Source organism: Danio aesculapii, chromosome 4 (assembly GCF_903798145.1).
Source record: "Danio aesculapii chromosome 4, fDanAes4.1, whole genome shotgun sequence".
Taxonomy (NCBI): Eukaryota; Metazoa; Chordata; class Actinopteri; order Cypriniformes; family Danionidae; genus Danio; species Danio aesculapii.
The window spans coordinates 22,077,222-22,104,836 of record NC_079438.1 but is presented as its reverse complement, the minus strand read 5'-3'; the positions used below and the strand labels follow the sequence as shown (position 1 = coordinate 22,104,836).

The following is a 27,615-nucleotide window of genomic DNA, read 5'->3' as shown; positions in this document are numbered from 1 at the left end:
TGGAGGACAATCATATTCCTTGCACTCTCTATCAAATTCTCCTTCCATTTTTTATTTATTTATTTTTTAATTTTTAATTTTAATTTGTTTATTTTATTTTTTTATCCCTATCCCTACACTCACTATTTCTCAATTCACTAAACCTGCTGTCCTTGAGAAATTTACTTGATTTCAGATCCTCGTCGATATAAGAGGGATCTTCAAGGTTCTGCCTCTCTCAGGGAAAAAGGACTTCTAAATACCGATGTATTCTTAAGTACCGATGTACTTTTACCCTGTTAAATACCGATGTATTTACCCTGATAATTTACCTGAAAATGTCAATTTCTCGTCAGAATAAGAGGGATCTTCAGGGGTTTTGCCTTCTCAGGGAAAGGACTTTAAATACCGATGTATTTACCCTGATAATTGGAAATATGAGTGACTTCGTCAAGACAAACAATTTCCAATTTATTTGCCTATTTAGGGAACAGGACTTCTCTTTAAATCCTAGTGATTCACCCTAACTGCCTATTTAGGGAACAGGACTTCACCGTAAATCCTAATGATTCACCCTAACTTTCTCTATCACAACTTATCACAATTCAATCTTCTCTTCTCTTTTATTCAACACTATTTTAGTTAAGTTTTAATTTATGCAGTCTGTAACGTCCTGCATTCAATTCAAAATGTATCAAAGAAATGAACAATCGTATTTACCGATGCCAAAAGCCACTTATTTAGAATATTCAATAGCAGAATTTTAGAAAAAGGTTTCTGCTTACCTTTCTTTAGAGAGGCGCCTCTGGATTTGGCATCAGAAATAAACGTCCATCTATTTGACAGTCTCCAGTCAATCACGTTGTCGGGTCACCAATTGTAGGACTCAAATGGTCCATTGCATGTTCAAAAATTGACGGAGACCTGAGTTGAAAATTAAGAAGTTTTATTTTGAATGCAAGAAGTTAGAGAGTACCAGTTCTGCGCAGGAGAGATGTAATTTCAATTCAGCTCTGGTCTCTTTTGGGCTCTCCTTCATGTTTTATAATGTCTTTCACACACTATCTGATCTCAACATTATTGACTTATATGATGTCATCTGTAGGACTCAAATAGTCCATTGCATGCTCAAAAATTGACGGAGATCTGAGTTGAAAATTAAGAAGTTTTATTTTGAATGCAAGAAGTTAGAGAGTACAAGTTCTGCGCAGGAGAGATGTAACCTCAGTTCAGCTCTGATTTTTTTTAGGCTCTCCTTCATGCTTTTATGTCTTTCGCACATTATCTAATCCCAAGCCTTCACAGTTTGACCATTCAGCAACCAGACGTTCCTCTTTCTGGTAACTGTGTATCTTCTCTTGACAGTTGACCTTGCAGATGTTTCAGAGCACGAACACACAGCTCATACATTCTGTCATCCTCAAAACTATCTGCACTTTTATACACCCATACCCAATAACAGAATGTACTGTTCTCAGCAACCTTCAGCAATAATATACTGTAGCAGTTAATTCCTCAAAAAAGAAACCCTTTATGTCTGTATTTATTAGCAAATGTTAACAAAGCCTAACAATAAAAAATGCTATCCTTCACATCTTGGCAGTTGGACCATTTAGCAACCAAATGTTCCTCTTTCTGGTATCTTCTCTTGACAGTTGGCCTTGACCGTCGACTAGGCAAATGTTTCAGAGCACGAACACACAGTTCATACATTTTAGAGCTCTCTGCATTTTACATACACCCATGCTCGATAACAGGCAGGTTGCTGAGAGCAGCCCATCAACTCATCTCTTATGCACATATGGCATTTAACTCCTCAGAAAAAGAAACCCCTTTATGTCTGTATTTATTAGTAAATGTTAACAAAGCCTAACAATAAAAATGCTATCCTTCACTAGCACAACAACTTTTATTTACCCATTGAGGAGTAATGCAGGCATCCAATGAAAATTTACCACATACTCCAATCTGGAGTCTTGGGATCATCACAGTGTATTAATATTGTAAAACTTAATAACTGTCGCTCTGCCTAAATCATCAAATATTCATCAAGTTTGTATTCTACTCAAAAAAGTAAATGTAGTAAAGTAGAAAGAATCTTGAACCAAAAAGTAAAGAAACTTTACTAATAAAATATGCAAGACAGGACAATTGAATGAGCTTTCTAAACTTGAGGGAGTCAGACAGAGAACATCATCCAAAACAACACTAGCTACATGAATACACTGGAGAGTAGAGTACATACGTATCTGCACCTGTACAATCACTTGCAAAGAGATTTTAGGCCACAGAGGTGCTGTTTGCCAGAGGTTTATGAAACTGTTTTTCACTCAGCCGCCATCATTGTGTTTACAGTAAACGCGAGGAGCGCAACACATTTACAACCCCACCTACTGCAGTGTACGAGTGTTGGAAAACAGTATACCATCACTAAGCCTTTTCAAACATTATTCAGACATGAAACCTCCTGTGCACATGAGAAAATGTTTTGCTGCATTCATGTCATGTGTGCAACTTTTTGTCCATGTTTTTCTTAAGCTGCGCCGAATGAGTGAAACTCTGTAGACACTGATCAGATCTGTACGGTTTCTCTCCAGTGTGAATCGTCTGGTGCGGTTTCAGTTTTGGAGCTGTAATAAAAGTCTTCTCACACTCCAGCACATATACTCTCACACCAGTGTGGATCTTCATGTGTTCATTACGGTTTGCTGATCGGTTGAAACTCTTCCCACACTGAGTGCATGTGAAAGGTTTCTCTCCAGTGTGGGTCTTCATGTGTTTATTAAGGTCTGAGGAGTTGCTAAAACTCATCCCACACCGAAGCACCGAATTCTGTTGTACGGCACTGCGAAAAGGGGCGGGATTAAACAAGATGATTAGACAATAAAAAATGAGTGATTGGTCCATAATTTAAATTGCTGTCCAGAGAGGTCATGTTTTGATCTTTGATTGGTCTCACACAGTCAAGTGATTCAATTTCGCAGGTCAGAGTTCACCAAGCTTGAACTTTGCAAGGCAGTGAACTGCAAAACTTGATGCATGAACTTGCGTTTCCAATCTGATGCATTCGTGTGCGCATGAATGGAAGTCTATGGGAGGAAAAGTCCAGTGTGTCTGCAGCTTAAGTGCAAGTGAATGGTTTCTCTCCACTGTGGATCCTCATGTGTAGATTAAGGGATGATGATCGGCTGAAACTCTTCCCACACTGAGTGCATGTGAATGGTTTCTCCCCAGTGTGGACCCTAATGTGTTCTTTAAGGTGTGATGAGCAGTTAAAACTCTTCCCACACTGAGTGCATGTGAATGGTTTCTCTCCAGTGTGTATCCTCATGTGTTTATTAAGGTGTGATGAGCGGATGAAACGCTTCCCACACTGAGTGCATGTGAATGGTTTCTCTCCAGTGTGTATCCTCATGTGTTGATTAAGGTGTGATGAGCGGATGAAACGATTCCCACACTGAGTGCATGTGAATGGTTTCTCTCCGCTGTGGATCCTCATGTGTTCATTGAAGTGTGATGAACGGATGAAACTCTTCCCACACTGAGTGCATGTGAAAGGTTTATCTCCAGTGTGGATCATCATATGTTTATTAAGGTTTGAAGACTGGCTGAAACGCTTTCCACACTGAGTGCATGTGAATGGTTTCTCTCCAGTGTGGATTTTCACGTGTTGATTAAGGTATGATGATTGGCTGAAACTCTTCCCACACCGAGTGCATGTGAATGGTTTCTCTCCAGTGTGGATCCTGATGTGTAGATTAAGGTGTGATGAGTGGCTGAAACTCTTCCCACATTGAGTGCATGTGAATGGTTTCTCTCCAGTGTGGATCTTCATGTGAATCGTAAGATTGCCTTTTCTTTCAAAACTCTTTCCACACTGAGTGCAGGTGAAACGATTCTTGTCTCTCCTTTTCAAAATACCATCAGTCTGTAAATGAGTTTTTTCCTCAATTTTGACATGATGTTCCTCCTCTTTACTCCCCACATTCTCTTCAATTAGGTCTGAAATAAAGAAATAAAACATTAGTTTTCATTAAGTCTTAAAAACTCATCAAAAGCTGAAAATTGAAAAGACACTGGAAACATTGGCTACACACATTGTAATTTTTATGCAAATTAAATGTAAAATAAATCAGATCAGATTTAGTTCGGTCCATTAACGTGTTCACATTTGAGCAGATTCAATTCAATTCATCTTTATTTATCTAGTGCTATTACAAGGTAAATTGTGTCAAAACCGCTTGACATAGAAGTTATAGTAAATTGAAACTGTATCAGTCCAGTTTTCAGAGTTTCTTACATAATTGATCAAAGTAATTTTGGTCATATTGATAAGACACAGATTTGAAAGTGTAGAAGTCCATCTATTAGCCCAATGATGAAACTAGGTTAAATGCATGTAAGCCCTTTCTAGTGCTTCTGAAAATAATTTTGTTATTTATTGTAATTTATTTATATTCGTTTTTTAGCTCCGAATTTAATCTGAATCCAATTTTAAGTGATCATACAATTTAGACTGTATTTCTAATTGTAAGAACGGATCACATTCATCATCTATGACTTAATTTAGAGTTTTGATTTATATTTGATTCCTTACTCTTCAGTTACACGTTCAATAGGGACCAAACGCCGCTCAGAGTTTCATGCCCCGGGTTTGCGTGTCTTCTCACGGACAGAATGTCGACACTCTGAAGTTAGTCAGAGGGTGCAGGATTAACTAATATTCAAATAGACTGGTTGCAAACTGCCCACTCATCCTAAAAGAATAGTCAATTTAGCCAATCCCATGCAACTTGCTAAAATCAGCGATTAGATGATCAAAGATCTCCATACTTTTTTTAATGGCAAAATTGTCCGCAAATATCTGGGAATTACCGCCACAAAATCAGTCATTTTTAAATCGCAAAAAAAATCACCCAAAAAATTGTGAAAAACTAGGGGGTCTGTTTTAAGTAGAGCTCACTCAAGTTTTTTTTTTTTTTTAAGTATTCATTACTTACATTTTTAATGCAACCAGTTTCCTCTTATTTTGAATAAACTCAACTTATCTGGGCTTAGAGTGTGGATAAGGTCTCAATTTTGAGGACATTGTGAAGCGTCATGTGAGCGCTGAGGCTTCTAAACGATCCTATCCTGAGTGAATCATCATGTGTTGCTTAATGGAGTCTTTGTGAGTGAGACTCTTTCCACACTAATCACATTACTAAGGTTCCAGTGTGACCATTCATGTGGTTCATGAGGCTAGCTTTACATATGAAGCTCTTTCCACACTGAGCACATGGAAACGGCTTCTCTCTGCTGTGACTTATCATGTGGTAATTGAGTGCGCTTTGACATATGAAACCTTCACCACACTCTGTGCATATGTAAGGTTTCTCTCCAGTGTGTGTTCTCATGTGGATTTCAAGGGTGCCATTTTGGTTAAAACTCCTACCACACTGATGGCAGGAGTAAGGCTTCTCCCCAGTGTGAATTCTCATGTGCGCTGCAAGGTTTCCTGTATTATAGAAGCTTTTCCCACACGGTTGGCATGTGTACGGCCTCTCTCCAGTGTGAATTCTCATGTGAACATTAAAGTTTGATTTTTGACTGTAACTCTTCCCACACTCTTTACAGGTGAAAGGCCTCTCTCCGGTGTGAATTCTCATGTGGACTTGAAGGCTGCGTTTTCGGCTGAAGCAGTTTCCACATTGACGACAGGTTAAATTACACGCAGATTTGGATCTCCGAGGTCTTCTGCATGAAGTCTTTTTAGTCAGTGTGGGGTTTTCATCAGTCGTTATTTCTTGGGGTTTCTCAAACTGCTGTTTCTTCTCCATTTCATTCAGTTGATGAGTCTCTTCTTTCAGCACCATCAGGGCTTAAAAAAATTAAAATAAAAAGTGAACTTTAGTATGAAGGCACAAAGTGACAAGCATGAAATGGATGTTTTTCTCAAAAATTAAAATGACCTCACCATTTACTGTCCGTCATGTGGTTTTAAACATTTCCTTTCTTCTGGAACACACAGAAAGCCAGCATTTTTTCACAATATCTCCTTTTGTGTTCAGCAGAATCAAGAAACTCATAAAGGTTTAAAACCACATGAGGGAGAGTGTGATGAGGCGTGGTGGAATACAGGCCACAAAGAATATGGCAGAGCACTTATGTGCAAAATGTAATTTATTGACAGTTTCCGTTCCTCTTTACAGTCCACCATAAATATGTACAAATGATATCCGTAAAAAAAGCTATCAGGAAAATAAAGAAACAAAAATCAAAACAAGAAAACTAACTAGAAAATAAATATTTACTTGTAGAAATTACCGCTCTTTGGTGTTCAACCTTCCACAAAAAAGGTACGACACACTAGCTCTATTTGCCTCCTACTGCAAAAGACCCCCTCAACAACCAACAGGTCTGGCTTATATACTAGATGCCTCACCGCACATGGAGCCCGCTAAAATCCCTTAGGTGAGTATTAAAATATTGCACCTTTATAGATGATCACATACATCCCATTGAGATAATCTCCAGTATCATAACAGGTGTATTTAACATTAATAATACATCATATTGACCAATATATGTGTCAGTTCATGTATTTTCCTATTACTCTGGTTTTGTATTCCCAGCTCTCCCCCCAAACAGGCAACGTTAAGACAGTCAAGTTATCGGAGTGACCACGCATGTGCAGTGCAAGTTTAGCATTAACAAGCTTTCTAGACAGCTACCGGAGTTTGCCAGTAGCTTGCGGTAACCTTGACTGCAACACCACACAAACAACAAAAGACGAGATGTGAAACTTGCAGATAAGTTCAATAAATATTTATGTGTACTCTTTTTGGTGTCTGTGTGTATATTGAAAATATCAGCAGATGTGGTGACGAGTGAATGTATGTGTGTGCGTTATATATGCAACACTAATATTATACCAACCTTTGTGTTCACCCAAGGTTAAGAATGGCAGAATCACTGATGGATATTAGACTGTGTGTAAATGAAATGACGTACTGTCGCGATTGTGAGAAAAATGAGGCAATTTTAATTTCTGGTTGAACTATCCCTTTAAAGCATAGGTCTCAAACTCGATTCCTGGAGGGCCGCAGCTCTGCACAGTTTTGCTCCAACCCCAAACAAATACAGCTGATCCAACTAATCAAAGTCAGACTACTAGAGACTACTTTAGACATCCCAAGTCTCCCGGAAGTTCCAGGAGTCTCCTGCATATCCATAGGGACTCCCGGGTGCTCGCAAACGATTGATAAGCTCCTGGAAATTGTGCGTCTCCCCGCCGGTCCTCAAATATGTTGCGCACCCCTCTCCAATGCATCCCTCCCTGCCTTAAATGCAAATGATCAAATGCCCTCGCTCTAGATTACTCGTGTTGTGTTCCCTCATCTGTATCTACCACTCGATTTTAACATTTTAATTATGTTTTAACATTTTAATAATATACAATTCTATATTACAATTCTAATATAATTTGTTCATTTTACCTTACGTCATCCCACAGCAACATCATATAGTTTAGAATACTGTACAATGTTTTATAATAATTAATTATTTTAGTGTCCATTTCATTCAGCATATTTAATATTGGGGGCATCCATGTTTTTTGACATATTTTAAACCAGGGTTTCTGCAGGTTTCACCAAGTTAAATGTAAGACTTTTAAGACCCTTTTGAATGAAATTTTAGACTCATAAGGCTAAGGAATTTTTCAAATGGCCCAGATGAAAAAGATTTTTATTTGTCCTATCAAACAATATTATAATTTAATACATTTAATAATCCAATAATAAATGAATAATAATAAAATTTAATATTTTAGATATTTGTTAGCAAAAGATTTTAAATAGTGTAAAAACAAGCAAGCTTTACTTATATCCATACACTTTCTTTAAAATAAAATAAAAAAAATAAACAAATGTTTTAAAAACTATAATAAACTAAATCTATGCGCAACAATCTGTCCAGGTCGATGTCCTCAGCAGAAAATACATGGAGCACGTTTAAACAAATGTTATTGTAAGGAAAATAATTAAACTATTATGAGAAATAGAGTTAAAATGACCTTTTTAAATGAAAAGTTTAAAGTTTTATTGAGATAGATTGTTGCTGATTGTATGGGTTTTGGCCCGATTGGATAGCAAAAGATGAACAAAGGAAAATGAAGACTTAAGATCTACAACACAATATTTCAGTAAATTTAAGACTTTTTAGGACCTGAAATTTGGAATTTACAACATTTTAGACCCCGCAGAAACCCTGTTTAAACAATAGCCCTGGTAATTAGTTATTATAATGATGTAATTCTAACTCAGGTACTATTTGTGAGAACTAGTAACAACTACTAAAACAAGTTTAAACCCAGAAAGTTGATGAAAAAAAAAGGGGATTGTGATCAACGTGACATATGCAAATGGAAAGTACTAAGCCAACACTATCACCGTAATAGCAGATATCTTCTATGAGAATACTGTAGGTCAAATATCGTCAGCGCAGTTAAACTTTTTTAATTTATTGTTTTTAATTATTTTATATAGCACCAGTGCTTAAGGACGCTTTACAAACAATAGAATAACAAGAAAAGCAATAACCTTAAAAAGGTAGAGAAGACGGGAGACTAATAATACATAAAAGAATGACAAAAGACACGATAACAAGTGACGAAAGAAGCTCATTCCTGTCTTTCAATGAGTGCTTATGTGCATTTAGGAGAACTAGGCAGCACACTCAGGGCTGCAAGATGGATTTAATTTAGTATTCTTATTATTAAAATATATCTGAATGAGGATCAAATGACTGAGTTGGTCTTTGAGAATGAAAACCAACCTGTTTGTTCCTGCAGATCTTCCTGCTTGACTCTGAATGTTTCTTCAATCTTCACATCTTCACTCTCCTCTTTAATAAACGCCATCTTTATAACAGTGTGGAGATCAGTCGCTTCAACAGGAGTTTTTCCTCTGCGTTTGGACACTTTATCCTGTTTAAAATGAATAAAACAATAACCAGAAACAAAATAACTGCTCTTCAACACTTGCTTCAACAGTTTCTTTATATGAGAGTAATTAAGAAACAAATCAGGTAAAAGAGCAAGTCCGAGCAAGAAACAATGACCTGATTAAAACTAGTACTCCTTTTCTTGTATACTTCGAATGGAATGACATTATGCTATTTAACAAATTAAACCTTCATTAAAACACTTATTGCACACATTTCTGTTAACTTATTCAAACAATAGACCTTCATTACTCTGAGTAAAATAGTACTACGTTGTGTAAAGGGTTTAAAAAATTTTGTCAACAGCAGGTAAATAATTTAGCATCGGGTAAAAAACCTGAAACTTTAAACAATCGGTTAAAATTCATGTAAAAGCTTTAAACACAAACCTTTCTCCAGTTGAATCCCAGTGCAGTAGCGGCGCAGGCTTATGATGTCACATGCCACGCCAAAATAAAAGTCTTTTTTGTTTAGCTTTTTTTTTTTGCCATTTACTGTTATTTTGGTGTGGCGTGTGACGTCATCAGGCGGCGCCGCTTCAGTGCTGTGATTCAACTGGAGAAAGGTTTGTGTTTTAAAACGTTTACAGATATAAACCGATTTAATTAATCCACAAAGAATGGAATTCGCCAAAAAAAAAAAAAAAAACTAAGACGAAGAAAAAGAACCGATTTAATTAAAGTTTTAGGTTTGTTTATCCCATGCTATGTTCCTGCTGTTGAAAATATTATTTTAACCCTTTATACAACAAAGTACTTTTTTATTTTCAGTAACCGAGGGCTAATGGTTGAATATAACAGAAATGTGTGTGATAAGTGTTTTAATGAAACCTTTCACCAGATTTATTTTTGTTAATTACTCTCATATAAAGAAACTGTTAAAGCAAGTGTTGAAGAGAAGTTATTTTGTTTCTGTTCATTGTTTTATTCATTTTAAACAGGATAAAGTGTCCAATCGCAGATGAAAAACTGCTGAAGCGACTGATCTCCACACTGTTATAAAGATGGCTTTTATTAAAGAGGAGAGTGAAGATGTGAAGATTGAAGAAACATTCACAGTCAAACAGGAAGATCTGCAGGAACAAACAGGTTGATTTTCATTCTCAAAGACCAACTCAGTCATTTGATCCTCATTCAGATATATTTTAATAATAAGAATACTAAATTAAATCCATCTTGCAGCCCTGAGTGTGCTGCCTAGTTCTCCTAAATGCCCATAAGCACTCATTGAAAGACAGGAATCAGTTTCTTTCTTGTTACTTGGCACTAAAAAAAATAAACAAAAACAATAAATTTAAAAAGTTTACCTGAGCTGACAATATTTGACCTACAGTATTCCCATAGAAGATATCTGTTATTACAGTGATAGTGTTGGCTTAGTACTTTCCATTTGCATATGTCACGTTCCCTTTTTTCCATCTTTTCCACAATTTCCATAACTTTTAAAGTTGTCTTAGTAGTTGTTACTAGTTCTCACAGATAGTATCTGAGTTACAATTACTTCATTATTATTATAATAACTAATTACCAGGACTATTGTGTTTAAACAGGGTTTCCGCAGGGTCTTAAAATGTCTTAAATATCCAAAATCAAAATTTTAGGCCTTAAAGTTTTAAATTTACTGAAATATTGGGTTGTAGGTCTTAAATATTTAAGTCTTAATTTTCCTTTGTTCATGTTTTGCCACCCAATCTGGCCAAAACCCATACAATCACCAACAATCCATCTCAATAAAACTCTTCATTCTAAAAGGTCATTTTAACTCTATTTATCATAATGGTTTAATTATTTTCCCTACAATAATATTTGTTAAAACGTGCTCCATGGATTTACTGCTGAGGACATCGACCTGGACAGATTGTTGTGCATAGATTTAGTTTATTATAGTTTTTTTTTAATTTTTAACAAATGTTCATTTTTTATTATTTTGTATAGAAAGTTTATGTTGGAAAAAAGCGTATCGTTACAACAACAGCTTGCTTGTTTGTACACAATATTTAAAATCTTTTGCTAAGAAATATTAAAAATATTGTAATTTTTATAATTCATTTATTTTTGTATAATTAAATACATGAAATTCTAATATTGTTTTGATAGGACAAATAAAAAACTTTTCCATCTGGGCAATTTGAATAATTCTTTAGCCCTTTATGAGTCTAAAATTTCATTATTAATGATCTTAAAAATTTCTTAAAAAGTCTTGCGTTTAACTTGATGAAACCTGCAGAAACCCTGGTTTAAAGTATGTCAGAAAGCGTGGACGCCCACAATTTAAAATATGCTGAATGAAATGGACACTAAAATAATTAATTATTATAAAACATTGTACAGTATTCTAAACTATATGATGTTGCTGTGGGACGACATGAGACAAAATGAACCGATTGTAGTGGAACAATAACATTAAGCATTGCACTGACTACAACTGGCCAACAAACTAGTCTAAAAATGACTTTTGCTGCTTAAGAAATGGATTACAGCATGCTGATGATATGCAAACATTTGAGTGTAAAGTTCGTCAGTATTGACCATATTCTTCACGTAGAATGGGACGATAACCACTTCCAATGTATAAAACCGCCAAATGGTATATGTACGTTTTTTTTATGTTTTAAGTTTTTTAGGACAACAGTATCTCCAGCAGAAAAGATATACAAAAATGCCCTTTTAGATGGCATTTCTGCATCTTGTTGGGTATAAAATGTCACAACGTAAGTCTTTAGCTAAGCCCCAGGACATGCAAAAAGGCAAGAAAACAAAGAGAAAAGTACAAATGAATGATAACAAGTAGCAAAGTCTGTCATCTTGCCATCTCCTCATCACTCCAGTTTACAGCTAACGTGGCATTAAGCATTTGCACAAGTTCATTCATTCATTTTCCTTCGGCTTAGTCCTTTTAATTATCAGCAGTCGCCACAGCGGAATAAACCACCAACTTATACAGCATATGTTTTAAACAGCGGATGCTCTTCCAGCTGCAACCTAGTACTGGGAAACATTTGCATAATTTAAATACAATAATGCATCTCACAAATATTAGCGTGAATCATGCATACTTGCTGTGAACATGCAGGATTTGTCTCAATCGGGCCTTCCAAGCAAGTTACAAATGTTTAAATTGAGTGGAAGATACAAATGAGGGAACACAACACGAGTAATCTTGAGCGAGTGCATTTGATCTTTTGCATTAAAAGCCACAGGCACAAAAACAGCTTGGTTTTTCTCTGACCCCCAAAATTAAATCTTCTGCAAGGTATATGATCTGATTTTGAGCCGAAACCTCAGACACATTCTGGGAACACCAAAGACTTATTTTAAATCTTTTTATTTTGTGGGTGAAACATCCATTTCATGCTTGTTGCTTTGTGCCTTCATACTAAAGTTAACTTTGTTTTTTTAAGACCTGATGGTGCTGAAAGAGGAGACTCATCAATGGAATTAAGTGAAAGAGAAACAGCAGTTTAAGAAACTCCAAGAAATAACAACTGATGAAAAACCCACACTGTCTAAAAGGACTCCATCACGCGTAAGACTTCGGAAATCCAAATCTAGGTGTAATTTCAACTGTAAACAGTGTAGAAAGAGTTTCACTAAAAAGTCAAAGCTTGATGTTCACATGAGAGTTCACACAGGAGAGAAACCTTACACCTGTGAACAGTGTGGAAAGAGTTTTGGTCAAATACAAGGCTTTAAAACCCACATGATAATTCACACTGGAGAGAGGCCATACACATGCCAACCGTGTGGAAAAAGCTTCTGTCATGCAGGAAACTTGGCAGCACACATGAGAATTCACACTGGGGAGAGGCCGTACACATGCCAACAGAGTGGAAAAAGCTTTAATAATACAGGAAACTTGGCAGTGCACATGAGAATTCACACTGGGGAAAAGCCTTACTCTTGCCCTCAGTGTGGAAAGAGTTTTAAACAAAATGGCACCCTTGAAGTCCACATGAGAACACACACTGGAGAGAGAAGTTTTACTTGCACACAGTGTGGGAAAAGTTTTTTTCAAAAACAAAACCTTGACACCCACATGAGGATTCACACTGGAGAGAAACCTTACACATGCACAGAGTGTGGTAAAAGTTTCCCATATAAAAGCACACTCAAACACCACATGATAAGTCACGCCGGAGAGAAGCCGTTTGTATGTGCTCAGTGTGGAAAGAGCTTCACAACCAAAGCTAGCCTCATGAACCACATGGATGGTCACACTGGAACTATAGTGTTCACATGTGATCAGTGTGGAAAGAGTCTCACACGCAAAGACTCCATTAAGCAACACATGAAGACTCACTCAGGAGAGGATCGTTTTAGATGCAGTGAGTGTGGAATGGGCTTTAAACATAAAAGAATCCTCAGCACTCACATGAAGCTTCACAATGGTGATTAGAGTCCTCAGAATTTAGGCCTTGTCCACACAAATACGGGTATAATCAAAACGGCAGCTTTTTAATATAGTTTGGCTGTTCATTCACGTGAAGTTTATTTATAAACTACTTTCGAGAGGATCACATGCTTATGATGGTCCTGCATTAGCTAACACATGATTCACCAATCAGATGAATCCTAACTCACTATAAATACCCAGAGTAGATTTACCTCAGTTACCTTCGTCCCTACTAAACCAGTTGACATTTCGGTGTGGAGATTGCTCATTCTCCCCGTGCTCACTTGGGTTTCCCCTGGATTCCCATGTTTCCTCCCAGTCCAAAAACACATGACCTAGGTAAACTGAACATTCTATATTGGCACCATAGTCAAGCTCTTAGTTAGCCATATATCTCCCTTTAACAATCCCTACAGTACATCCGGAAAGTACTAATAGCGCTTCACTTTTTCCACATTTTTTAATGTTACAGCCTTATTCCAAAATGCATTAAATTCAATTATTTCCTTAACATTCTACTCACAATACCCCATAATGACAATGTGAAGAAAGAGTTTTAGATTTTTTTCTGAGAAATCACATATACATAAATATTCACAGCCTTTGCTCAATACTTTAATGCACCTTTGGCAGCAATTACAGCCTCGAGTCTTTTTGAATTCGATGCCACAAGCTTGGCACACCTGTCTGAAAAGTTTTGCCCATTCTTCTTCGCAGTACCTCTCAAGCTCTATCAGGTTAGATGGGAAGTGACATTGTACAGCCATTTTCAGATCTGTCCAGAGATGTTCAATAGGATTTAGGTCTGTGCTCTGGCTGGGTCACTCAAGGACATTCACTGAGTTGTCGTGAAGCCACTCCATTGATATTTTGGCGGTGACCTTTGGGTCATTGTCCTGCTGGAAGCTATTCTGACTAGTCTTCCAGTTCATGAGGCTAAAAACATCCCCACTGCATGATGCTGCCACCACCATGCTTCACTATAGACATGGTATTAGCCTGGTGAGGAGTGGTGCCTGGTTTTCTTTAAACAGAACGCCTGGCATTCACTCCAGAGAGTTCAATTTTAGTCTCATCAGTCCAGAGAATTTGGTTTCTTATGATCTGAGAGTCCTTCAGATGCCTTTTGGCAAATTCCAGGCTAAGGAGTGGCTTCCGTCTGGCCACTCTACTATTCAGGCCTGATTGGTGAATTGCTGCACAGATGGTTTTCCTACTGTAAGGTTCTCCTCTCTCCACAGAAGGACGCTGGAGCTAAGACAGAGTGACCATCAGGTTATTGATCACCTCCCTGACTAAGGCCCTTCTCCTGATAATTCAGCTTAATCACTCAGCTTAGATGGCTGACCAGCTCTAGGAAGAGTCCTGGTGGTTCCAAACATCTTCCACTTACGGATGATGGAAGACACTGTGCTCATTGGACCTTTCAGAGCAGCAGAAAATTTTCTGTAACATTTCCCGGCCTTGTGCCTCAAAACAATCCTGTCTCGGAGGTGTACAGACAATGCCCTTGTCTCCATGCTTGGTTTGTGCTTTGACATGCTCTGTCAACCCTGGGACCTTATATAGACAGGTTTATGCCTTTCAAATTATGTCCAAACAACTGAATTTACCACAGGTGAACTCCAATTAAGCTGCTGAAACATCTCAAGAATGATCAGTGGTAACAGAATGTATCTGAGCTCAACTTAGAGCTTCAAGGCAAAGGCTGTGAATACTTATGTACAAGTGATTTTTCAGCTTTTTTATTTTTAATAAATTTGCAACAATTAAAAAATATCTTTGATCACGTTGTCATTATGGGGTATTGTGTGTAGAATTTTGAGGAAAAAAATGAATATAATCTATTTTGGAATAAGGCTGTAGCATAAAAAAAATGTGGAAAAAGTGAAGTGCTATGAATACTTTCCGGATATCCGGTATATCTGTCATTAGAACAGAAACAAGTCGGGGGATTAATCAAGATCTACTTGAGCTCAAACTCCCCTCTTGCCCTGCTTACGAGAGAGAGGTTAGGGCTTGAGGATCTTATGAGCTTAGGGCTCTCTCCCGGGACAGCATACCAAACAAGTGTGAACTCTTGAATACATATCAAGTTACTGATAATGAAACCCTTTGAACACCTGATTACTTAAAAACTGAAAAGGGGTAAAGATTTTGACAACTGTTTTGTATTGTAGATCAGGGATCACAGTCCAGTACCAGGTTGTGATATTTGCTACAGAGCTGCAAGAAGGCAAAATAACTCTATATGTTGATAGATTGTGTGGCTTGTTTCAAAAGCAAACAAGTATCATCACCTGAAAAGGTGTGAACCAAATGGCCAACAGAAACTCAAGAGTTGTGACCCAACCAAAGCAGTTGGGTAATCTCCAGGGGGGTTACATCCTTTGTTATAAAGTAGTGTCTCACAGAGAGTACTTTGGGTTAAGCTACTTGAAGACAGACGAGTTAACATCACTGCTGAGGAACTGCACTATTCATTGTCTTCAATAAAGTCTTCTGCCCGTAAGAACTTTGGTCAGCTTACTTATTTGATGTATTAGAGTCATCTATACATTGGTGAGCCACCCATGAACGGTTAAGCCAAATACAGCAAATAAATAATCTAAGAATGTGTTTCAACTTATTATGAACCAATAACCATATTTGTGCACATTTCACACTTCAATCAAACGGTTGGCACTGAAAAGATAATTAGAAAGATTAGGGAAGAGAGAGGAATATGGGGCGGCTTGTGTCAAGAAATTTGATTGATGACGGCCACGCCCCTTTTAGGCGGGACTTCCGGTTTAAGCCCCGCCCCTTTTTAATATACATTTAATAATTCCGGTAATTAGATTCTTATCAGTTTAATTAAAATAATAATTCCGGTAATTAGATTCTTATCAGTTTAATTAAATGAATAATTCCGGTAATTAAATTATAATTCCGGTAATTGAATTATAATTCCGGTAATTATATTCTTATCAGTTTAATTAAATTATTATTAATTCCTGTAATTAATTCTTAATTGTAATATTAATTTAAAAATAGATATTATAATATTAATAATTAGATTTTAATCAAATGAAATAAAATATATCAACCGTTATTAAAACCATATTTTAATTATTGTACTACATTATATTATATTTTAATTATTGTACTATATTATATTATATTTTAATTATTGTAATATATTATATTTTAATTATTGCAATAAACTATTATAATGATATACTATTATACACTATTATATTATACTAATATATTATATTTTATTATAATATAATTAATAAACTATTAGTATTTCCCATGTGGTCTTGCCTGCGCTCTGGTATGACCATACTGGCTCAATGTGCGTCTCTGTGTATGTGTGTGTGTGTGTGTGTCTCTGGTAGGGGTGTGGGCATGGCTCTGACTGTGTGTCTGTCTTGGTAATTTGAAGACGGTTGAAGACTGCTTGTGAAAGATAGAAGACATATCTGATGACTGTTACAATGCAATTGCTATAAGCTACTATGTGATAAGAGAACGTAATGGTTGCGCTTGTTTAATAAACGCGAACGTCCGCTTACATGGCTATCAGTCAGTGTGGCTCTTACCGGCTGTTTAGGCATGGGTGTGTCTGTGTGTGTGTGTGAGCGATGATAAGGTAAACTTATCCTTTAGACAGCATCCCGTCAACTATTTGTGAAAGATTTATATCAGATATGGAACATATATCTGATTGCATGAGGTGGGTGTCTCCTACTAAATACTATATGTTGTTAGGTGATTAGAAACTGTGCTGATATTGCATATCTATATATTCACATGCAGCCAACTGTGTGCATGTGTATGCCTGGGTCTGGTTGTGTCTGCTTGAATTCACGACACAGTATTTAATGAATCAGCCTTTATTATTGCTCATTAATAGGTTATGTTGTTTTCACATTATTACTACATTAAACTAATACATATTTTAAGACAGACAAAAGACCATCAGTCATATCGTTTTAATGTATCTTTTATCGAAACTATCTAATTAAAATATATTTACAATATTAATCCAGCAAATAACAAATCTTAATATGCATTGACGACAAATTAGCAGACCTTGTAAAACTATTTATCTAAAAATGTAATGTTCTAAACTGTTGGTTGAAAAACACAGATGTAAATTCCAGTTGTCTTTGTGATTAATGAAAAGTTTTATTATGAAAAACATTTTAAACTGAATGTTTTTCTTTTGACTAACACATTTTCAATATATTTACATGCATGATCTGTATTTTATGGCACACATTGTAGTATAATTAATCTAAAAACGTAATGTTTTGCACACTGGTCATCACTGGTGTAGATTTGAAAATAAATGATTTAAAATAAAAGATTTACTAAAAGGTCTTATCAGTCTTTAGACAGAATTGTTATTTCTGTTTCAAAAGGTAAATAAAAGGTATTGTACTGCTCACAATTGAAGCCAAGCAACTTAGTTACGGAATTTTAGATTCAAACTGATTGGAATTCTTTAAAAATTCTTGATAATATAAAGAGAAATATAGAGATTATTCCGAATATAAAACAAAAATATAAACATAAAATGATTTTCAGTTTATCTAAAAACAGTACAGCTCCATCCCTTAGTTACCTGTACTTAATGTTATACAGTAAAATGTATTAGTTTATCTACTGGATCCACCATTTATATGTTCACATAACAGTGTTAAATCAAGTAAGCCTACACATTTGTCAAAATAAGTCAAGTTTAAAGGTAGTTCTTGAAAGTAGACAGAGCAAATGATGCTTTTCTTTTACCATTAGATTTAGATGAATTAAGATTATTGATACTACACACATTTTGTAGTGAGTGTATATGTTTCTTTAAATTGAAGGTTTTTCATTGACATACACATTTTCAACTGTACAATCTGAAATCGAACAATGTTTATTTTTTTTCACTCTGAATATAAACGTTATCACACGGAAAAGTGATGTTTAAAATACTATTCATTAAAATTAACGCATGACTAGAGTTTTGTTTTTACAAGCCAGAAACATTGAGCTAATTCAAGCTTTTGATTTTGCACTCTGTTGCACTTTTTCAACACAAAATGTAAGCTTTTTATGCACCTGCTAAAAATCTGTAATTTTGAGCCACTGTCAGAGTTTGTAAGTTACAAAGCATACATGTTTTTAAAACTGTCAGTTCTCAAAAGTTACTTAACGTTTCTTCTGGAGTTTTTAAGAACAACATTGCAGGGGCTTCGTCAAACATAAAGATACATCTCAAACATTAGATTCATACTGACACACAAGCCTTTGTAAAATTTAAGAGAGAAAATCAAAGAATAGTTTCATTTGTGGGGGAAAAAAGTGATAATATGAAATACATTGCTTACACCAATATGGTCTAATGGTTAGAATTTCTGGGTTTTATGATATGGGAATATTTTTAACCTCTAATGTGTCCCAAGTAACATTAATAACAACACTTAGCCACAGTTATTTGTATCGTAGTTGAATGCTACACGCTATACTGTCAACAAAGCACATTAATATCAAAGAGTAAATACATTTTATTTTAAGAATACTTTCCAGTAAACTTTAATGAATGAATACGTTTATTTTATCAATCTTCTAATGCAGAATGTTTTTGAAACATTTAATTATGTTTTATGACCAGTGTCGTCTGACCAAATTATTTGACCTAATTCAAGCATCCGTTTTCTGCTGCACTTTTTACCACAAAATGGGAAAAAAGTGATAATATGAAATACATTGCTTACACCAATATGGTCTAATGGTTAGAATTTCTGGGTTTTATGATATGGGAATATTTTTAACCTCTAATTTGTCCCAAGTAACATTAATAACAACACTTAGCCACAGTTATTTGTATCGTACTTGAATGCTACACGCTATACTGTCAACAAAGCACATTAATATCAAAGTGTAAATACATTTTATTTTAAAAATACTTTGCAGTAAACTTTAATGAATGAAATTTATCAATCTTTTAATGCAGAATGTTTTTGAAACATTTAATTATGTTTTATGACCACTGTCGTCTGACAAAATTATTTGACCTAATTCAGGCAACCGTTTTCTGCTGCACTTTTTAACACAAAATGTCTTTGCAAACTTTTTGCATATGTGTTAAACTCTCAAAGTATCTGTTATGATGCATACAGTAAAAGACACAATAACCATTTCTACTGCCAATTATATTTTGTTGTCTAGAACTATAAATCTACAAAACTAAATTGAATACTTGCCACTAAATCTGCATTAATATATTTTTGCGACAGTGTCTAAGGTACGGTGTATTAGAAATGTATTCTTTTCAACTGTCATGAAAGTTTGAGTTGTAAATGTTTTGGTTTTAAACCAGAGACAACCAACAATATAATGTATGCCTTTTGTTCATACAGTTTTTCAAATGAATGAGAAATTATAAAATTGTACGTCAGTACTTCTAGATTTAAAACTAAATTGGGTGACAGTTTTTAGTTTGTCTTTCTAAACTGACTACAAAACCATTACACATTAGAACTGTGTGTTATTATGGGTGTCTTAAACGTCAACCAACTTTAATAAATGATCTACAGTTTATACCTTTATGCTTTAAACAAGTAACCACTCTTTGACACACTATGCAACATTTTAATTTTCTAATATTTAAATATACATTTGGCATAATTACAGGTCTTAAATCAATTTCTACAATGTTTCTATGATTTGTTTCACGCCATCATGTTTTGCGTCTAGCTCATTTTCTAACTTTTTTACAGAAAAGGCATAGACACTTTTCAGAACAAGCAATAGGTCATTTATACCGCTAGACTTTGAATGCACCAATTAACACATGGCCACTCTTGCAAGTTTACTTTAAGTTATAATTTTTGTATGTAAACCTGATCCTGTGTATGTAAACCACCTATGACTAGGTGGGGTAATAAAATGCCAAGCAGGTTATTCTTTTCTTTATAAATGCTTGTAGAATTTAAAATCTACTTAGTTACATTAAAACATTTTACTTGTTTAACACAAAATCATAAGTTTACTTAAGCTGATAAACTTTTTATTTCGAGCAAATATACACTGAAATAGAGTAGTGCATAATGAACAAACATGGATTGCATAGGAATAATAAAGACAAATCAACTAAGAAAAAAATATATGTATATACAGTCATACATTGAAGAAAAACAGGGTACACCAGAACACTGTAACGACATTACTGAATATCTAACCAGCAAAGAAATTCTACTAAAAGCATTCTGTCGTGTTCAAGAATGTGGTTGGTCAAAACTTCTACAATCTCAGCTATATTTGCTATTTTGTTTTGTGAAAGCAGTGACACACAAATATCTGTTATATATGTAGACATGCATAGAACCTGCGTTACTCCCATCTCATCACTCCATCCAGTCAGCACCTCAAGAATTTTTGTAATGGTTGCACAGACAGCACCACTGCTACGAACACACAGGTGAGTCAATTGATTTATCGTATCGGCCCATGAGTTTAAGGCACCTCTCACAACGTCCATTTCTCTCTTGAGATTTTTCACACGTTTGCCATCTCCTGTACAATCATGATTAGAATCACACGCATCATTGATGATCCTCTCCAGAAGAAAGACCATACGGTCCCTATAATGCTGTTTAAACATGTCTTCCACAATAGACCTCATTTGACAATCAAAAGCAGGGTCGCACTTGCACTCAGGCCTTTCATGCGCATCAGAGTCAGCATTTTGAGAACAATAGCAATCCGCCATCTTTGCAAGGGGCTGTCAGAAGAAATCAGAAAATAATTTTTTAGAAAACGTTTTTTTGTTTAATCACAATACAAAGTTTGTACCATATTCTGTGTAGAACATATGCAGTAGTACCTTTAAGATGCTGCTGGTGTCCTTAAGCAGCAATAGTTCAGTCCTAATAGCTTAGTGCAAACAAGACCAAAGGTAGTCCTCAAAGTTAGTACATTTTTATGTCTTTAATCTTCTTTTTACTCCTGATCAATGGGTTCTTGTAGAAAGTTCTGGGGTCGGTGACTGTGCCCAAAAGCATTACTCCTTGGTAGCTAGAAGTAATAATGGGCGCTTTATCTACACATTCAATCAGGTCCGCCTTCACTTACTGGGGCGGTACTATGAACATCTGCCATGGTGTCATAAAAGTCATGAATAAACATTTAGTTAACATCTTTTATTTAAGACATAGGCGTGATGATGTAGGGATACCTATTTTGATTAAACAAAATAAAAAATACAGGATCATACCGTAAATATATTCACAATGAAATATTTTAGAGAACTAATATTATAGAATTTTATATTTCATGGAGGTTTTAGGTTGACAAAATATAATGCTTACTTGAAGACATTTCAAAACTGGTTGCCATACTAATGGACAATAAAATAAATTTGAATGTTTTTACGCAAATATGTACACGCTTTTCAACATTATTCTGTGGTCTGAATTGTTCATTATAGTTGTTTATTTGGTTTCCTATTAGGGCTCAAAGCAGTCACATATTTAATTGAAAATTAGCTTATTTCATGATAGTGTTCTTTTTTTTAAAGAATTAAGAATTGAGAAGAAATACGCTTACATCTACACTTACATATTCGTTTTGGAATTAAAAATGTAACGATACAAGACACGCTATTTATTTTAAGGGAAATATACTTGTAAGAAAATACAATTACATTTATGAAATGACCCATATTCCATAACTTATTGCAATGCCTTTGAGGTAAAGAAAGAGAAAGTTTAAGAGCCGTTATCCATAATTGGTTATTAGATTAAAGTTATTTTAAAAAGTCGAGTTTGGTTAAAAATCTAGGCCTACTTAAATTGGATCTGTTAAAACATAAAGAAGTTAAAGTTATGCAGTATACGTTCTGGTGACATACAAACATACACTTTAGCATCCCTATAGTATAGACAATCTACGAGTACCAACATTCACCAATTTGATACAAACTGTACCAAAACTGTTTCATATGTTTGTTGCTGAGTACCAATAAGTATTTTTGTTTTATTTCTATGTTATGTGATTCTAAATCTATTTTCAGACCTATCATTTTAGTGATATACTTATAATAAAGTTGAAAAAACAAGCTAATAAATTTAGTTAAACATCATGTGCTTGACATTTTAGTAAATAGTTAAAGCTACTGATTGTGCTAATTGAATATTTAGCATTTTGAAAGGTAAATATGTGTCAGGGTATGTAAAGCTGTCGCCTCTGACTTGTTTGATTGTGATTGGTGAAAAGTTTCCACAAACTGAAATATTAATGTGTTTTTATTCACTATTCTGCAACTTTGATGCAATCTACACTGTAAAAGAAATATACTAAAGTACATATCATGCTGTTTTGTAAAAGCACACAGACATGCCGCCAAAAAACTGCACCTCATGGGACAAACCTTTTGTATTGCTGAAAATCTGTAATATTTTAATGTGTTGGTCAGGATGTAAGCATACAGCTTACAAATAACTGACTATTTGTACTATGTACAGTGATGTGACACACGTTTCAAGTGTAATAGATGAGTATATAGCAGAAAACAACTAGTCTCATATGTCATGTTGGTGTTCAGAGGTTTAAAAAGTACTCAAAAAATACTATACAAGTGAAAGATTAAACAGGGTGGTGAAAATTGTACACATATAAGGGTATAATCGTTTGGACAATACATATTTGAATAAAAAAAATTGTGCTAGATTTAAATAGTACTTGTGTAATAGTAAAAGTAACAGCAATAATGAATTTATAGATTATTGTTTAAACTTTAAAATCTCTCACCACACAGCATGAATGGATGACATACAATGCTTTATCATGCTTTAGAACCGTCTATGATTAATTGTATTTAACTATCAAACTACAGGCACTAAATATAAATTATTCATCATGCTTAAAGTTGTAAAACCTTTTAATTAACTTGTGCAGATGTTGAATTGTTAGAGTCAAGCCTTTTGTGGGATCAAAAGCAAAAAAGTCAATATGTCCATGTTTACTGTGTTCTTTTAAGCATAGAGTATATTGTAAAAGTATATTTTCAAGTGTGACAGTAGTAAACATTAAGCGCACAAAAGTGCCTAACTATAACATGTTTATTTGTACATCCTGTTTTCTTATAAGAATAGTCACTAGGGATAGTTTGTTATTGAAAACATGACATGCAATTTGTAGTAGCCATTTTGGAAACAGCTGAAGTAATCGCTGAGCATTTTTTCTCAGAATAAGTGCAATGTTCGATTACTTGTGGGTTTTGGAAATGTTCATATTTATTTGCAATAAAAATAACCCAGGCTTCAAACATTAATTAAACATGTAATGAACTTATGGTCAAAGTATATTTGTTGCTGATCCAATATAGCACGTAAAAGTACATTAAATACCCTAGAGATTATGCTGTACAATTTAGTTACAATTAAAATATACTAAATTTAGTATTTCAAAATATGGCATTTCAAGATAGCAAATTGTTAACTCCTTTAAAGTATACCGGCCTTTTGTCTAGCTGCAAGTATACTTTTTATGTTTTTGTGTTTTCATTTTATAATTTTTTTTTAGTGCAGTAAGCAGTTAAATTTGTGTAATTATAAGAATACCGTCTTTTTATAAAGATTTGACATTTGACATGTTCGTTGACAATTTAGGATTTTTCGCAGCAATTAATTTCAGTTAAGTCAACTCAAACAAACTTATTCTGTCTTAATACTTGTGTCTGTACACAAAAAATAACGTAGGCATATGTTAAATTTTCCAATCAATCAAAAGGAGTACTTAGAACACATACTGTAATAACCTTGTAAGCATATGACAATGAACAAGCATAGGACAAATAACTAAACTTTTCTGTTTTTATAAATTTAATATATACTTAAGTGAGGTTAATTGTACTCAAGTAGATACTTAATAAATACTTCAGTACACCAATCAGCTAACATTATTCGAGTACTTTACATCTGTGATCTTGTAACTTTTTCAAAAACCACAAGTAATCGAACATTGCACTTATTCTGAGAAAAAATGCTCAGCGATTACTTCAGCTGTTTCCAAAATGGCTACTACAAATTGCATGTCATGTTTTCAATAACAAACTATCCCTAGTGACTATTCTTATAAGAAAACAGGATGTACAAATAAACATGTTATAGTTAGGCACTTGTGCGCTTAATGTTTACTACTGTCACACTTGAAAATATACTTTTACAATATACTCTATGCTTAAAAGAACACAGTAAACATGGACATATTGACTTTTTTGCTTTTGATCCCACAAAAGGCTTGACTCTAACAATTCAACATCTGCACAAGTTAATTAAAAGGTTTTACAACTTTAAGCATGATGAATAATTTATATTTAGTGCCTGTAGTTTGATAGTTAAATACAATTAATCATAGACGGTTCTAAAGCATGATAAAGCATTGTATGTCATCCATTCATGCTGTGTGGTGAGAGATTTTAAAGTTTAAACAATAATCTATAAATTCATTATTGCTGTTACTTTTACTATTACACAAGTACTATTTAAATCTAGCACAATTTTTTTTATTCAAATATGTATTGTCCAAACGATTATACCCTTATATGTGTACAATTTTCACCACCCTGTTTAATCTTTCACTTGTATAGTATTTTTTGAGTACTTTTTAAACCTCTGAACACCAACATGACATATGAGACTAGTTGTTTTCTGCTATATACTCATCTATTACACTTGAAACGTGTGTCACATCACTGTACATAGTACAAATAGTCAGTTATTTGTAAGCTGTATGCTTACATCCTGACCAACACATTAAAATATTACAGATTTTCAGCAATACAAAAGGTTTGTCCCATGAGGTGCAGTTTTTTGGCGGCATGTCTGTGTGCTTTTACAAAACAGCATGATATGTACTTTAGTATATTTCTTTTACAGTGTAGATTGCATCAAAGTTGCAGAATAGTGAATAAAAACACATTAATATTTCAGTTTGTGGAAACTTTTCACCAATCACAATCAAACAAGTCAGAGGCGACAGCTTTACATACCCTGACACATATTTACCTTTCAAAATGCTAAATATTCAATTAGCACAATCAGTAGCTTTAACTATTTACTAAAATGTCAAGCACATGATGTTTAACTAAATTTATTAGCTTGTTTTTTCAACTTTATTATAAGTATATCACTAAAATGATAGGTCTGAAAATAGATTTAGAATCACATAACATAGAAATAAAACAAAAATACTTATTGGTACTCAGCAACAAACATATGAAACAGTTTTGGTACAGTTTGTATCAAATTGGTGAATGTTGGTACTCGTAGATTGTCTATACTATAGGGATGCTAAAGTGTATGTTTGTATGTCACCAGAACGTATACTGCATAACTTTAACTTCTTTATGTTTTAACAGATCCAATTTAAGTAGGCCTAGATTTTTAACCAAACTCGACTTTTTAAAATAACTTTAATCTAATAACCAATTATGGATAACGGCTCTTAAACTTTCTCTTTCTTTACCTCAAAGGCATTGCAATAAGTTATGGAATATGGGTCATTTCATAAATGTAATTGTATTTTCTTACAAGTATATTTCCCTTAAAATAAATAGCGTGTCTTGTATCGTTACATTTTTAATTCCAAAACGAATATGTAAGTGTAGATGTAAGCGTATTTCTTCTCAATTCTTAATTCTTTAAAAAAAAGAACACTATCATGAAATAAGCTAATTTTCAATTAAATATGTGACTGCTTTGAGCCCTAATAGGAAACCAAATAAACAACTATAATGAACAATTCAGACCACAGAATAATGTTGAAAAGCGTGTACATATTTGCGTAAAAACATTCAAATTTATTTTATTGTCCATTAGTATGGCAACCAGTTTTGAAATGTCTTCAAGTAAGCATTATATTTTGTCAACCTAAAACCTCCATGAAATATAAAATTCTATAATATTAGTTCTCTAAAATATTTCATTGTGAATATATTTACGGTATGATCCTGTATTTTTTATTTTGTTTAATCAAAATAGGTATCCCTACATCACCACGCCTATGTCTTAAATAAAAGATGTTAACTAAATGTTTATTCATGACTTTTATGACACCATGGCAGATGTTCATAGTACCGCCCCAGTAAGTGAAGGCGGACCTGATTGAATGTGTAGATAAAGCGCCCATTATTACTTCTAGCTACCAAGGAGTAATGCTTTTGGGCACAGTCACCGACCCCAGAACTTTCTACAAGAACCCATTGATCAGGAGTAAAAAGAAGATTAAAGACATAAAAAGGTACTAACTTTGAGGACTACCTTTGGTCTTGTTTGCACTAAGCTATTAGGACTGAACTATTGCTGCTTAAGGACACCAGCAGCATCCTTAAGGAACTACTGCATATGTTCTACACAGATTATGGTACAAACTTTGTATTGTGATTAAACAAAAAAACGTTTTCTAAAAAATTATTTTCTGATTTCTTCTGACAGCCCCTTGCAAAGATGGCGGATTGCTATTGTTCTCAAAATGCTGACTCTGATGCGCATGAAAGGCCTGAGTGCAAGTGCGACCCTGCTTTTGATTGTCAAATGAGGTCTATTGTGGAAGACATGTTTAAACAGCATTATAGGGACCGTATGGTCTTTCTTCTGGAGAGGATCATCAATGATGCGTGTGATTCTAATCATGATTGTACAGGAGATGGCAAACGTGTGAAAAATCTCAAGAGAGAAATGGACGTTGTGAGAGGTGCCTTAAACTCATGGGCCGATACGATAAATCAATTGACTCACCTGTGTGTTCGTAGCAGTGGTGCTGTCTGTGCAACCATTACAAAAATTCTTGAGGTGCTGACTGGATGGAGTGATGAGATGGGAGTAACGCAGGTTCTATGCATGTCTACATATATAACAGATATTTGTGTGTCACTGCTTTCACAAAACAAAATAGCAAATATTGCTGAGATTGTAGAAGTTTTGACCAACCACATTCTTGAACACGACAGAATGCTTTTAGTAGAATTTCTTTGCTGGTTAGATATTCAGTAATGTCGTTACAGTGTTCTGGTGTACCCTGTTTTTCTTCAATGTATGACTGTATAAACATTTTTTTTTTTTGTTGATTTGTCTTTATGATTATGCAATCCATGTTTGTTCATTATGCACTACTCTATTTCAGTGTATATTTGCTCGAAATAAAAAGTTTATCAGCTTAAGTAAACTTATGATTTTGTGTTAAACAAGTAAAATGTTTTAATGTAACGAAGTAGATTTT

The 27,615-nt window shown here is 34.6% G+C and overlaps 1 protein-coding gene and 1 pseudogene across 5 annotated transcripts; one reads left to right on the top strand and one right to left on the bottom strand.

Moving 5' to 3' along the window:
* Positions 1-2,078: 2,078 nt before the first annotated feature.
* On the bottom strand, positions 2,079-9,403 carry LOC130222331 (gastrula zinc finger protein XlCGF8.2DB-like). 5 transcript variants are annotated; one of them, XM_056454915.1, is made up of 4 exons: positions 9,354-9,403; positions 8,797-8,947; positions 5,414-5,839; positions 2,079-3,981 (listed from the first exon to the last, which is right to left on the bottom strand). In XM_056454915.1, exons 2-4 carry the CDS (start codon positions 8,879-8,881, stop codon positions 3,101-3,103), a joined length of 1,392 nt encoding a protein of 463 aa, XP_056310890.1. In that variant the 5' UTR covers positions 8,882-8,947; positions 9,354-9,403; the 3' UTR covers positions 2,079-3,100. The 5 variants fall into 5 exon arrangements, with proteins under 5 accessions (XP_056310890.1, XP_056310892.1, XP_056310893.1 ...); XM_056454917.1 differs by having other exon boundaries at positions 5,585-5,839; XM_056454918.1 differs by having other exon boundaries at positions 5,690-5,839.
* Positions 9,404-9,938: 535 nt separating this feature from the next.
* Positions 9,939-13,725, top strand: LOC130222357 (gastrula zinc finger protein XlCGF8.2DB-like; annotated as a pseudogene).
* Positions 13,726-27,615: the final 13,890 nt, after the last annotated feature.

Coding starts and splice junctions, on each gene's coding strand:
- LOC130222331 (XM_056454915.1), bottom strand. CDS start 8,881: ATGGCGTTTATTAAAGAGGAGAGTGAAGATGTGAAGATTGAAGAAACA. Junction 5,840..8,796: donor AGATCTGCAGGAACAAACAG/GTTGGTTTTCAT, acceptor AATTTTTTTAAG/CCCTGATGGTGCTGAAAGAA. Junction 3,982..5,413: donor TTACTCCTGCCATCAGTGTG/GTAGGAGTTTTA, acceptor TCTTTATTTCAG/ACCTAATTGAAGAGAATGTG.